This window comes from Lygodium microphyllum, chromosome 30, assembly GCF_053477565.2.
Source record: "Lygodium microphyllum isolate KBCC chromosome 30, Lygodium_microphyllum_v1.1.10, whole genome shotgun sequence".
Taxonomy (NCBI): domain Eukaryota; kingdom Viridiplantae; phylum Streptophyta; class Polypodiopsida; order Schizaeales; family Lygodiaceae; genus Lygodium; species Lygodium microphyllum.
In genome coordinates, this window is record NC_141164.1 from 46,427,784 (window position 1) to 46,441,914 (window position 14,131).

Sequence of the window (14,131 nt, forward strand, 5' to 3'; positions counted from 1 at the left end):
GCATGCCTTGCTTAAATGGAAGCCATGGCCTATCTTGCAAGTTGCCATGTTATACAAGAGGAGATAGCCCAAGCATGGAACCAAAGGTTAAGAAGAGGTGAATGAGAAGGGACGTGAGGTTTTCTCTTTTTGGAAAGAAGGTGAGGTGGGGTAATAATGAGAGGGGCCTATCAAGCTTGCCTTTTTGGACTGAAGCTTGCTGGGTGGAGAGAGAGAAATGTGGGGTGTGTGTGGGTTTGTGTTATTTTATTATTATGATGATTATTATCATTAGTGTGATGATTATTATTCTTATTATTTTGACGTATAAAGTAGTTATTACATATTATCTACGCATAATAATATTAGTATAAGATAATTATTATATATAAATTACGTATAGTATAATAATAGTATTATTATACGTGATAGATTGACTTAATGTTAAATATCTGTGGAGGGAACGAAGGGATTGACCCGGAATGGGAAGATGAGGGCGGCAGAATCGATTTATGGGTCTACGACTATTATGTAATTCGCATGTTTCGCATGCGATATATTCTCTCTCTCTCTCTCTCTGTAGAAATATTGTATTTTGATCAGACTTTTCTTGCCGGGCGCAAAATACGTTTGCATATATTCCTGGATTACGTATCAAGGAAAAAAAGACCAGGATGATACTGTGCGTGCAGCTGCTTCCCATCATGATATCATCAGATATATGAGTAATTAGTCAAGCCCGATTACGCGCCCTAATTTCTTCAGCTTTGACGCCATATCCTCTGTTCGTCTTTCAGTCGAATTATGCTTCTTCCATCGCAGGACAATTTCCCACCCCTGCCAGAATTAATTCAGTCGATGGGCGATCAAAACCCATGCAGAAAGCTGGCAAGTTTCATCATCGGATGAGCACAGCGCCAAAGAAATCCTTTGCGCGCTGGCTAATCATTACAAGCATTCTGGGTTAATTTCCTTGCGGCAATCTATCGATCCATTCTTTTTCCATTTTGGGCAATCTATCGATCCATTCATTGCAATCTTTCTGGGTTAATTTCTTTGCGGCAATCTATCCATTCATTACAATCTTTCTGGGTTAATTTCTTTGCGGCAATCTATCGATCCATTCTTTTTCCATTTTGGGCATAGACATTATTATTATTATTATTATTATTATTATTCCTGCAATTACCAACGGTTTTTTGGGATTGCTTTATTGTTGGCTACCTCAATGTATACATGAGAGCAAAGAGAAAGGCAACGGTACACATTCCCTCGAGATTAATTATGTGAGCAGCTGAAGGGTTTATTCATCCATCCATTCATTCCTTCATATATTCATTCGTTCATTCGTTCATTCATTCATTCATTCAACAGACTCCTCCGCGCAAGTTTCTTTCCATTTTGGAACCCAATTCTGAGATAGAATTGAATCGGAGCTCCGTTATTAAACAGCTTGATTAGGCCCGAGTCTCTACCCCAAATTCGGAAAGTTGATTATCAGGATTTTTGGGAGCTCCGTTATTACCTTGATCAAGCACGACTTTATCTCAATCCGGAAGGTTGATTGTCAGGAAATATTGCCCCCCAATCAAACTCGGAAGAGAGAAAAATGATGCAGGCGGCTTGATTCGTTTGATGGAACGCGAGAATTAGAGGGATGAGAAGGGGAGCAACTACAACCATTAAGGTCGGTCGATATGGTTCCGTGATGATGATCATCAGGGCTCATGACAACATAGCCATATTGCTTCTTCTGTTTCTGTGCGCTATCGGCGAGCATACGGCAGGCGCAGCAATCATCTCACAGACTGATACTTACCAGATTAATCAACGGGACACCATATCTATCATTGGTGCAGCCGGTCAGCATCGACACACACTCTCTCTCTCGGTCAGAAACGCCCTCTCCATCAAAGGATCAGGTACCTCTCCCCTTCTCCAATCAGGTTTTCTTCATGCAAACGCACTACTACTTAGTATAGAAAACTAGTTTCTTATTGGGAAAACTCATCCAATCAAGAGTTAAAGTTAGATAGATTGAGTTTTAATTGACAAACATGTTAGAAAAATGAAGTTTTTAATTGACAATAGTGGGTCTTGGCTTAAATTGGCAAACATGTTAGATTACTCTTAGATTAGGTTTGAATTGACAATAATGGGTCTTAGTTTTAATTGGCAAACACGTTAGGTTGATTAAGTTTCATTGACAATAAGGAATCGAACACCCATTTCTTACCGCATAGATGTAGTCTATTGAACTACCACTAATGTTCATCCAATCAAGGGTTACAATTTAGCATAAGTTTTAGTTTAACATAGTTCACGAATGCCCATTCAATCAAGGGTTACATTTAGGATAAGTTTCAATTTAACAACCATGAATCCCAATGCTTGCTTATAGAATGGTGTAGGAACAAGGTGGTATAGGTCCCAAAAAAGCATCCCCAAAAAATTACGCATTGTTAACTTCAACTAAGTGATCCACTTAGATTTGAAACACGTGAATATCTTACTTTTCGAGAAAAAATAGTTCTCTCTCTCTCTCTCTCTCTCTCTCTCTCTCTCTCTCTCTAAAAAAAAGAAAAAAAAAAGAGGAAGCAATGCTCTTGTGCGATAGTGCACCCTTGTTACATCATAGACAAAGATAAAAAAGAACTACTCGTTACAATACTAACACTTTCTTTATACACTTTTCTTTTTCTTATGTACCCAAGACCCATAAATTGTATTTGGTTTTCACAATGTATATGTCGATAGATCTTTTCAATCCACTATTGTTTTAAGTTGAAGGTTTAAATCCACTCTTTAAAAAAAAGTTGTTAATGTGTGGCTATGGTCTTTGTTGTCTACTATTGTTTTAAGTTGAAGTTTTAAATCCACTTTTTTTTAAAAAGTTGTAGTTAATGTGTGGCTATGGTCTTTGTTGTCTACTATTCTTCTTGGCTTGAAGATGAATGACTACTAGAGTTAGTTGTAGATTGCTCAAATTGCCTCATACTTGTCAAATTTGCTTGTCATGGATTTTGAGATTAGATATGATATGCAGGTAGTGGTGGTGTTGTTGTGAGGGAATCTACATCTACCAATTCTAGTCAATCAGTGCAATTGTTGGCTATTAAGAACAATAGGATTGACCCTCTTAACCACTTCAAAAAATACAAGGGCGGTTACAATCTCAAAAGCAAACACTACCTAGCTGTGAGTGCATTCTAGCTCTATGAAGTTCTCCTTTTTTAATTACTTTCATTATCAATGGTGGTGTGTCATGAACTTTCACTTCACCCATGTTTTATTGATGCTAAATATGTGATGTGTTCCCTAATCATGCAAATCGCTAGACTATCATGATCATGAGAACCATCTTTATTGTTATGCCCCATGTGGATGTATCTTTGTTATTTCATTTATCCCCATTGGTCATGACTTATTGTTAGTTGGTTGATTGGTATCCCCCCCCCCCCCCCCCAATTACATAACATCTTGTAAAATGTAGAATGGAACCTATATATTAATGGTTACTCAAACTTTGAGTACCTTTACAACCTGTAAGTTTTATTTTAGGAACAATTTAATATGGCAATCATGATGATGAGCATAATGGATGATGCCAATACTACAAATGGCTTGTCTTATAACAAGATCAACGAACAATCTATTTAGTGACAAAACTATGACTCACCTTTCTAGTGTTCACAACTCTATTGAAGAGTAGATCATTATATTTTTAGATATGATAAGAAGTGGATTAGAGCCTCACTCTAAGAACATTCATGTGTCAGGTTCAACATTTTTTTATTACATCACTTAGCATATGTATTTGTCATTTTGACTACTTTTAGTTGTCCATGGTTTTCAATGCAAGTTGCAACATGCTTGTTGTATTTCTCATTTTTGTAAAATAGTTGGGCTAAGATTTTACTCTAACATCCACGTTCTTTGTTGTGATGTGTAAAAAGATCAGTCAACAATATATACAGGGGTTCATGGATATGCAATAGGACTGCTCTGGGTTGTAGCTACCGCTTTCATTATATGTGTCACAATACTATGTTGGACTTGGAAGAAGATAAAGAGAAGACTAGAACACCAACATGATAAGCATGTCAATCTATCACCACAGAAAAAGACAAGTTTGAGCTCTATTGTCCCTCAACTCAATGTGATCACCACTTCCATGAGGTGCAACATGAGGAAAAGAAAAATGTTATGCCTAAAGTTTTTACCATTAAGTATGGCCATTCTTCTCACATCCATAGCCATGTAAGGGATCTCTCTCTCTCTCTCTCTCTCTCTCTCTCTCTCTCTCTCTCTCTCTCTCTCTCTCTCTCTCTGTGTGTGTGTATTTGTTATTACATCAATCATATGCTAATTTGAAAACTATAACCATAGTGAATAATGGAATATAAACCTTTCTCAAAGATTGGTAAGATTTTTGGCATGCTTACATGGAGACCAACAAGCTGAAAAACATAAGGTAACAACATAACTCATGCATCACCATGTCTTCCAAAATATAAGAATTTACATTGGGCCACTTTCGACCCAATCTCTTCCTCTAATTCAAGTCATAGGTTACAAAGCCTCTTAGACTAGGGCTTTGAATGCACCACCATGAGCTATGAAGACACTCGCGCTACCATCATACTTCTACATTGAAATTTTCCAAAAGAATATTCACTTTTTATGGGTAAGTTTTACCAAGTGTCTACTTTGGGTTACAAACTTCCAAAGTTGAATCTTCACCCAAAGTTTATTACAGCTTCTTTGAAACCAAAGGTGGCAATTGACTTTGTTTCCTCACTCATTGGTACTACTCCAAGGACCGTGAACTTTTTTGGACTCCATTCTCACACTCCCTTTTTTTTATTGTTAGCTAATCAGTTGAATCAAAGACTAGAAAATTTTTGGACTGACTTTTACATATTCTACTTTTTAAATTTTGTTGAAAGCTAATCATCGGCTATCATTTGAGGAATTCAAAGTTTACATTTAGAGCTCATAAGATAAATTCATAGATATTTAAAATGAGACAATTCTTACAACTATGTTAAAGGAATGAGTACATGTTAATAACAAAGTACATAACAACTATAATAACAAAGTACAGAACAACTATGGCAAGGAATGACTTCCATGTCAATAACAATGTAGATCGCTAATCTATTTTAGGTGCATATATTTCCTTGTAGAATTTTCTCCACGTGTTTTCATCACTTCTATATTGTTGTCATTGTATAATACCATTCCACTTTCATTGCTCATTGATGTCTTTTCTCCCTAGAAAAGGTTGTGTTCACACGTTCATAATTGTGAGTGGGATATAGGGCTGCTTGTGGAGTGGTGCTTGTTGGAAACCAAAGGTTTCACAATGTGGCCAAAAAAGTAGAAAAGACAATTATCATCGAAGGTGCTTTGACGGCAACTCAAGAAATTTCCAATGTCACGATGATAATGACTCAAATAAAGGTGGACATGCAATCATACGATACAAGCATTTCCAAGCGTGTGGATACTGCCACAACTACTCTTAATCATGCATCAATGACCTTAATCCAAATCGTGCAGGATCGTAAGCACCTAATCGACAAAGCTCTAAACTATATGTAAGTTTAAATTTCCTTAGTGTAGGGCACTCATTGTATGCTTGTATGTTAAACTACACTAGTGCAATACAATTCTAACTTCCTTAAAATATGAGTAACATATGAGAGATTCATAATGTCCTTCAAATCAGATACTAAACCTCTTGAACTTCTATGTTTGATAGAAATATCGTGGTTGCAATTATTGGATCAACAAATATAGTATTTTGGATGGTGGGCCTTGGTATGTCTGTCTATTTTTGTTTCCAACATCAAGCTAAGATATATCATAATCACATTTTAAGGTAGGAGTTCTAGTTAAGAGCTTAAAGATTTGATTGAGCTTGTTACTTTTCCAGGTGTTGTGTACCTTTTTCGCAATCACCCATGGCTATTGTTTTTGTAAGAATTTCTACCTTCTAAACTTCTATTTATATGGGTAGTGTCTTGATTGTGTTAAAACTTGATGTTGATGTGGAACATTTGGACTAGATCATGGAGCTAACCAAGAGTAGTTTTGTTTGTGCTTGTAGGGTGCTCGCCTTTGCATGGTTTCTTGTGTTCATTAATTGGCTAGCCTTTGGCATAACATTCGCATTGGGAAGGTACTTACAATAAGGTTTTCTACATGTGTACCTTTTGTATTTTTATGAGATCCTTCTTGCACAACCAATGTCTCTAACAAGGACAAAGTTGGAGTTGTTAATCAAGGCCCATAATAAATCTATAAGCATTTGATTTAAGTTGCTCATTCGATAAAGTGGGGAATATGCATGTGCAAGTGCATGTTGGGTGGTGTAAATAAGGGGTGCTTTGCATAATTTTTCAGGGGAGGCCTATTTACATTAATTACATTATGTGATGGTCATGATATGTCCTCATTTTTTTGATCTATTATGTTCCACCACATGCACAAACATTTCTATTGTTCCAATCTTAAAATTTTTGAGTTCATAGTTTTGCAGATGACACATGTGAGGCCCTTTCCGAGTACCAAGGAAAAATATCACAAAACACAACCTTAGATAGTCTTCTACCTTGCAATGACCTTGCTACCGGAAATAAAACCATCTTGAAATTGCGACAAAAAGTTTATGACTTCATGAATCAGGTTTGGATTCCTTTTTATCTATATATTCCCCTTGGTTAAATTATGCTCACTCAAAGTATTGACCTTTCATGTATTTAATCATTTAGCTTTGTGTAATAATAGGCCAATGCAAATATAACAAAGATCAATATAAAGAATGACCAAGAGTTGGTAGAGGGAAATAAAGGTGCCTCCATCCCTTACCTATGCAATCCTTTCTTGGGTCCTCCAGATTATGTAGTGAAGAACAATTGCACAGCAGGCACAATCCCACTAGCAACCCTTCCTCAGGTGACATATTTACTTTGATGTGCATATATTCTAAAGTTTTTTCTTTTACATTTTAAGCTAATAATCCTTTTACTTTATCCTAAGTAGTCTAGTGTTATCATAAATGCATTTTGTTTTCGTAATTCTTTTTCTTACTTCTTATGCCCTTACTTTTTCTCGATACCTTTTAAATATTTTATGGACTTACATTGTACCTTTGTAGAAAAGCTAAGTAAATTCTCACAAAAGCTTTGATAGAATATATTAATACTTTGTATAGTGTGCATCCTTGGAATGTAACCATTTTCAAATTTCTCATGTGTTTGATATGGAATTTATAATTGTTTAATCCCCCATGTCACATTATTGTAATTCTACTTATACCTTTTTTAGAAAAAGCATTGAATGAATGTTGGCACTGACAATTGTCACACGAAAAAGAATGCTTAGTATTAGTTTTTCTTGTGGGTAGGCCTTTAGTGGAGTAAATGTGGGAGTAGCCTCTCTCTCTCTCTCTCTCTCTCTCTCTCTCTCTCTCTCTCTCTCTCTCTCTCTCTCTCTCTCTCTCTCTCTCTCTCTCTCTCTCTCTCTCTCTCTCTCTCTCTCTCTCTATTTAAAGAAGATATTTCACCATGTTAATAGTGATGTCTTGAAGTTGTCTTTACATATATATTATACATTCCAAATCTAGAAACTTTAATAGCATATTATACGTAACAAAATCAATCAAACACTTTGCACATTTTGAAACAACTAGTGAGTCCAATAGGTTTCACATTGGTGATGTTTTGACCCTTATGCTATGTGATAGCCAAATGGCTAATAATATTGTTCCTTGTTCACATCCATTGAATTATTTTTTTTCTCATTCTGAAACCATTTTTACTTGTTCCTAGCTATATTGGGAAAAGAACATGAAAGATACTATTTTGTAATGTTGATCCCAAAGAGAGATATTATATTGATTTACTAGCAACACATACTTTTAGAACTATAGAATTATGAGGTCCATTTTTTTGTGTTGGTTGTATGCTTTGTGATAGGCAAATGGCTAACATTAGCTAAAGCAATATAGCTCTTAATTCACTTCTCTTGGGACTCTATATTTTTTATTCTAAACAAATTTTACCTAATACTCCAATGTTAATGAGGGAAAGGAGCATGAAAGGTACTATTTTCTAATAGTGGTCCCAAATAGATGTATTATATTGATTTACTAACAACCATATAATTTTAGAGCTAGAAAAATATGAGACCATGGTTTTTAAATTGGGATGAAAACATGGAAGATGTTATTTTCCAACTTTGAACCCAACATTGCATTTTATATTGATTTACTAATAACCACATACTTTTAGAACTACAAAGTTATGTAATCAATGGTTTGTAGACATGAAGTTAATGGTAGTCATAGTCTTGTTTATTGTTCTATTTCTAATGCTTATATGTGCAATTTTTATATTCTAATTAAGGTTCTTAGAAGGTACCTCTAACATGAACATAAATCTTATACCTAAATATCAGTTTAGATTTAGTACCAACATTCACATGCTCTTTGTACTAGCAAGTTATGATATCCATGGTTTAAACTATAGTAGCTAGTTAATGATAGTGTTTGTACATTGTGGATATTTAATAATTTCTTAGCACTTTTATATGCAGATTTTGTCTTTATTGAAGTGCTCGGAAGGCTCTTCTAACAACAATGGAAGCATAACATGCATTCCTAATCAAGATTATGGAGTTGCTGTTGCATATATAAATGCTACTCAAAAGCTCTTAAGTATACTTCCACAAATGCAACTCTTAACAAATTGCTCTTTTGTAGTAGATACATTCTCCATGATACTAAACCAAGAGTGTAAGCCATTGAAGAGATCCATAAATTTGGTATGGGTAGGCATGCTTATTTTGAGTTGTATGTCCGTCTTTATTTTTCTTATTTGGTTAGCTTGTGTCTTGTTATTTAAACTTGCTACAAGGAAACTACAATCTACTAATGCAAGACAAGATGGGTCTATCTTACCTCATGATTATCCCTCTAGTCAACATGAGAATAGTGATGGTCCAACACAAACATGGGAAGCTAGTCATACGTAGATTGACTTCCAACAATGTAAATAGGGTAGACACAATACCATTTTTTAAGAAACAAATTTTAGTAGGCATGATGATGCCTATTTTTTTGAGTTGGAAATTCACACACTACAAGGTCTCATTGTACATTAAGCATTCATATGATCTATTCAAAGGAGATTTTCAATGAGAGAGTTAAGATTGTTTCAATGTCGCGTATAATATGTAGTAGTGTTTTGTTGTACTACATGTATGTTCTTATAATATTTCATTATGTTCTACTACACCTATATGATCCTTATAGAGCATTATGTAGGATAGTTTTGCTTGTGTCATGTTTGGGTAATCACATTTGATTATTCTAATAAAGGCAAATAGAATCATGAAGAATAAAACTTGAGCATGCTCAAGGTGTGTTGACTATAATGTGGTTGTGCAGACTTACAATGTATAATTTTGCAGATAGAATAACTTATCAAGATAATAAATTTGACATCATCACATTGTAGCACAAAGGTATGAAGGTGAAAAGCATATTGGTGAAGAAAATGGCACGTGTGAAAAGCATAGTAGTGCAAGGTAATTACTAAAAATACAATTCTAAAATGCTTTGCTGATCCTTTTATCATCTATAGGATTAACAACCGTTGAGGAATATAAATTGTGCATGGATCAAGCTTTCATAGGATATGAATATTTCCAAATATTGGTAAATGTATAATGTGGATGGTCACTTACTACAAATGATGTGTTGGAAGTTAAGTGACCTAAATATATATACTCAAAGGCAATGGACAAGGACAACATGAATGAACTTTCTAGAAAAAAAAATTGGATTCTTTAATAGTAGGGTTATTAAAATTATCGCAAATATGCATTGAAAGGGTTTATTTATAGGAGCATGAATGCATGTGGTATGTGATATAATAGATTCCGTTGAACATTGTGAAGGGAATTTTGTTATGTAGGCTTGTTTTTCTTTTTCCATATCCACATGTAAGGTTTGAAGAAAATGCAAATTATTAAGTAAGCCACAAGGAAACTATCATTGTGTAGATAGTGTTGCCCATTTTTTAAGGTACCTATCAAGTGGGTATTGATAAAGAAATCCATCTCCATCTTGTGTGTGCATGCATGTGCATGTTTGTGTGCATGCCCATGCTATTGTATGACATTATGTCCAAGACAAAAGTATAAGAAAAGCCATATCTCAAAGACTCAGCGGTATTCATACAAATCATGGTATGACATGTTTTATGAGAAGTTTACTAGTGTAGCTTGTTTTAAGGAACCTATCAAGTGGGTATTGATAAAGCAATCCATCTCCATCTTGTGTGTACATACACATGCCCATGCATGGCACACATGCATGTTTGTGTTCATGCCCATGCTATCGTATGACATTATGTCCAACATATAAAAAGAAAAGCCATATCTCAAAGACTTGGTGGTATGCACACAGATCATGGTATGAAAGGTTTTATGAGGAAGTTTACTAGTGTAGGCCGTTTTAAGGAACCTATCAAGTGGGTATTGATAAGGCAAACCATCTCCATCTTGTGTGTACATGCACCTGCATGTGCATGTTTTTGTGCATGCCCATATTATAAGGAACCTATCAAGTGGGTATTGATAAGGCAATTCATCCCCATCTTGTGTGTACATGCATCTGCACATGCATGTTTGTGTGCATGCCCATGCTATTGTATGACATTATGTCTAAGATATAATAGCACAAGAAAAGCCATATCTTATGGACTCAGTGGTATGCATATGGATCATGGTATGATAGGTTTTATGATATGTTTGCCTATTGTGATGACTTATTTGTGCATGAACTGAGCTTCTCATGAAGAGAGAGAGTAGTAATTCATGTTGGAACGTGGAAAAAGTAAAGTCTACTTGTGAACATGAGTTGAGAACTTAGGAGGTAAGTAGAAGTAGGATTAATGAAGAGTTATGGATGAAATTCTTTTAGAAAAGAAAACATAAGAGGATGTGGCATGGAGAAAAAAGAATGTGAGAAAAGGGAGAATTAGGAAATCACAAAAAAGGGGGAGAGAGGGGAGAAGCTTAGGCATGAACAAGCAAGGTTGGAAGAAGGGAAGGGAAGAGACATATTCAAGGAAGACAAATCATAAGAAGGGACAAATACAACAGGAGTTTTTATAGAGGTTCATGGCCTAATCTTATAGGCAATAACAAGGCATGTATGATGTTCACAATGGTGAATAATTGCTATAATCAAATTTAGCCTACTTTTGAGTGCTTTTGGGTCATGTACAAGAAGGCTCTTCTCGGGTATGCTTGGTGCTTATCAAGAGGAGTAAAGGAGTGAATCTAGGATTGATTTGAAATAGATTCTAATGTTCTTATTAATAGTATATTAGTGGTATAATCATTTTCCCTCAATCCCTTCAAGATATTGAACCACTTATACAAGAACCATATCAATGTATGCTTTGGGCATAGGGTTGGAACATGTAAAGGATTGATTTTGAATGCATCTTGGGTAGTGAAAGACTCTTTTTTATTACTACAAATACATAGAGAATAGTTCAGATCCTTGTGATTAAGGCCTTCAACTAAATATGCCCCCATGATAATGTTTTAGCTTAATTGCATCTAAATATGAAATGAAAATAGAAATTTTAAGGGTTACACATCTTGCATGGAGCCACTACTTTGTTCGGTCTTGTATACATGAGTTAAGAGCATGCATTAGCAAATTGTATTTGAAGGAGCCAAATTGGTTTGCATCTAAAAAGACTTTAAGAGAAGAGTTTTACATAGAGGATGCTAATTTTCTTATTTGTAAAATGTTCCAAGAGTGGGTAACTAAGCCCAACAAAGGACTTATAGCCTTGAATTGCTATATGAATTTGAAAATAGATATGATCAGTTAGGTATAGCAAAGCAACATGCTCTAGAGGTATAGAATATTGAGATATTTTTTGAGGCAGCAAATACTACCTTATGAGAGAGTTTGGAAGATCTATTGAAAGATCAAACAACAAAAATGAGTCTTGATAGAGTGGCATCATGTAAACGAGTTTGTTAATTCACTTGTGAAGAAACAAAGAAGAAAGACCATATTGCTGTTTGGGACTATGCCTACTGCCTTTGACAAGGCAACAAAATCTATAGTTAAGCCACTTGTGCCTATGGTTGTACCTACTATACCTACATTGAATGAGGATGCCATGGATGAGTTAGTCAAGGGGATACGTGACCTACAGCTAAAGTTTGTGAAGAAAGGGGTGGGTTGCAACCTATAAGTCTACTCAAGAGGATTGTGTTTGTCATTGTATATGGTGTGACAATCCTCCAACATGAGAGGTGTGATTGTGACATGTACAATGATGCATTAGAGAGGACTATTATCTTTTAGAGGATTGGAAAATTTAATGTGAAAGAAATATTTCTTCCTCTTTCTCTAAACGTTGGGAATGGGGGAATGCAAAAGTTATTGGATGATATAGCTACCAAAAATGCATATGCAATAGTGCATGCTACCACATTTGGATTGTAGATAGAGAAAGTCCCTAATGTCATGGTTTGTCAAAAAGCTAAGATATGGTCTCATCCTATGCATGTAGCTCAAAAGGGAAAATATCAAGGAGTGAATTAACTAATGTAGGTAAAAGAATTCATGACATGACATGATGGGAATTGTTGGTTGATTCCTTCTCAGAGTATATGCTTATCTGGCAAAGTTACAGAACACATATGTAACTATGGAGGTTAAGAGAAAGAGCGATGAAGATACTACAAGGACTTCAAAACAGGTGACATGTAGAGATCCTAAGCAACCTAAGCCTTTAGATTATCATACTCCTGAGCATGTAATGGATGATGTATCTCAAGAAAAGAAACAAGATGGGAATAAAAAGGCTAAATAACTAGCTTACAAGCTAAGGTCCATTGACATTGAGACTCTGATGGATATATCTACTCTTAAGGAGGTGATTGGTGTTACAAAATGTGAGTTTCATAATAAAATTTTTAACATTATATAGGGGAATTTCTTTTGGCCAGAAAAATGTTTTGGATAGATATTAACCATGCATGGAAACAATTTTGCATTTAGCCAACTGAAATTGGCTATGTGGATCCAAATGTAGTGGCTTTGATTGATATTTACCATTCTACATATTCCATGGAATCTGGGCTTTGTTACCTAAAATAATGGAGTTGTTAAATGAGAAGATATAGATTAAAAATTTGAAGCCATCATCAACATCATACTCAACTAGATGGTTTACTATGCCCAAGAAGAATAATGCATTGAGATTTCTCCAAGGCATGCAATTAGTCAACAAAGTGACAATTAGAAATATTGGTATAGGTCTTGTGGTAAATAAATTTTCTTAAGTATTCGTTGGTATATAAATTTATTCTTTAGGGAATTTATACTCAAGGTACGGCTGGTTCTAGTTGCTGGTAGGCCACTATTGTAAAGAACCCTTGGGAATGCTATGGATGTGTACTTGTTTTCACAATGCAACAAACTTTGTGGCACATATGATGAATATGAGGTGAAAACATGTATAGGTGGCTTGGAAAGCAATATCAAGAACATTGCTTTTTGGCACTTAAAACTGGGCCATTGAAAGTATGTATGTCCTCAAAGAGAATTTCAAGTCTAATTTAACATCAAATTGGAAATTTTGAACATGCACAAATTGTTTTATCTCCATTCATGGAGGTTTTAAGTTACAGCATGCTGTCTTGCATAGGTCTGCAATTACTCTCTCTCTCCCCCCCATTCTCTATCTCAATTGTTCTATATGTGCTCTCTCTCTCTCTCTCTCTCTCTCTCTCTCTCTCTCTCTCATTCTCTCTCATTCTTTCTCTCTCTCTCTCTCTCTCTCTCTCTCTCTCTCTCTCTCTCTCTCTCTCTCTCTCTCTCTCTCTCTCTCTCTCTCTCTCTCTCTCTCTCTCTCTCTCTCTCTTTCTCTCTCTCTTTCTTTCTTTCTTTCTTTCTTTCTTTCTTTCCTTGTATTAGTATTCATAGGTCTATAGAGCTTGAAGCACTATCCTCTCTCTAAACTTTCTCTTTGAAAGCATTTTGTTTGGAATATCTCTAAGTTCCCTGCCTCATAATGCATAGACAATATTGTTGCAAATAACT

General features: G+C 35.3%; 1 protein-coding gene across 4 annotated transcripts; it reads left to right on the forward strand.

The window, feature by feature from the left end:
* The first annotated feature begins 463 nt into the window (after nt 1-463).
* Nucleotides 464-12,926, forward strand: LOC148009809 (uncharacterized). Of its 4 annotated transcripts, XM_087673211.1 has the most exons (12): nt 464-1,901; nt 3,026-3,177; nt 3,941-4,239; nt 5,304-5,582; nt 5,747-5,805; nt 5,921-5,963; nt 6,095-6,166; nt 6,519-6,672; nt 6,775-6,942; nt 8,584-8,704; nt 9,460-9,576; nt 12,692-12,926. In XM_087673211.1, exons 1-11 carry the CDS (start codon nt 1,637-1,639, stop codon nt 9,504-9,506), a joined length of 1,659 nt encoding a protein of 552 aa, XP_087529337.1. In that variant the 5' UTR covers nt 464-1,636; the 3' UTR covers nt 9,507-9,576; nt 12,692-12,926. The 4 variants fall into 4 exon arrangements, with proteins under 4 accessions (XP_087529337.1, XP_087529336.1, XP_087529335.1 ...); XM_087673210.1 differs by lacking the exons at nt 9,460-9,576; nt 12,692-12,926 and having other exon boundaries at nt 464-1,265; nt 1,354-1,901; nt 8,584-9,202; XM_087673209.1 differs by lacking the exons at nt 9,460-9,576; nt 12,692-12,926 and having other exon boundaries at nt 8,584-9,202.
* Nucleotides 12,927-14,131: the final 1,205 nt, after the last annotated feature.

Coding starts and splice junctions, on each gene's coding strand:
- LOC148009809 (XM_087673209.1), top strand. CDS start 1,637: ATGAGAAGGGGAGCAACTACAACCATTAAGGTCGGTCGATATGGTTCC. Junction 1,902..3,025: donor CCTCTCCATCAAAGGATCAG/GTACCTCTCCCC, acceptor TATGATATGCAG/GTAGTGGTGGTGTTGTTGTG. Junction 4,240..5,303: donor CTTCTCACATCCATAGCCAT/GTAAGGGATCTC, acceptor AGTGGGATATAG/GGCTGCTTGTGGAGTGGTGC.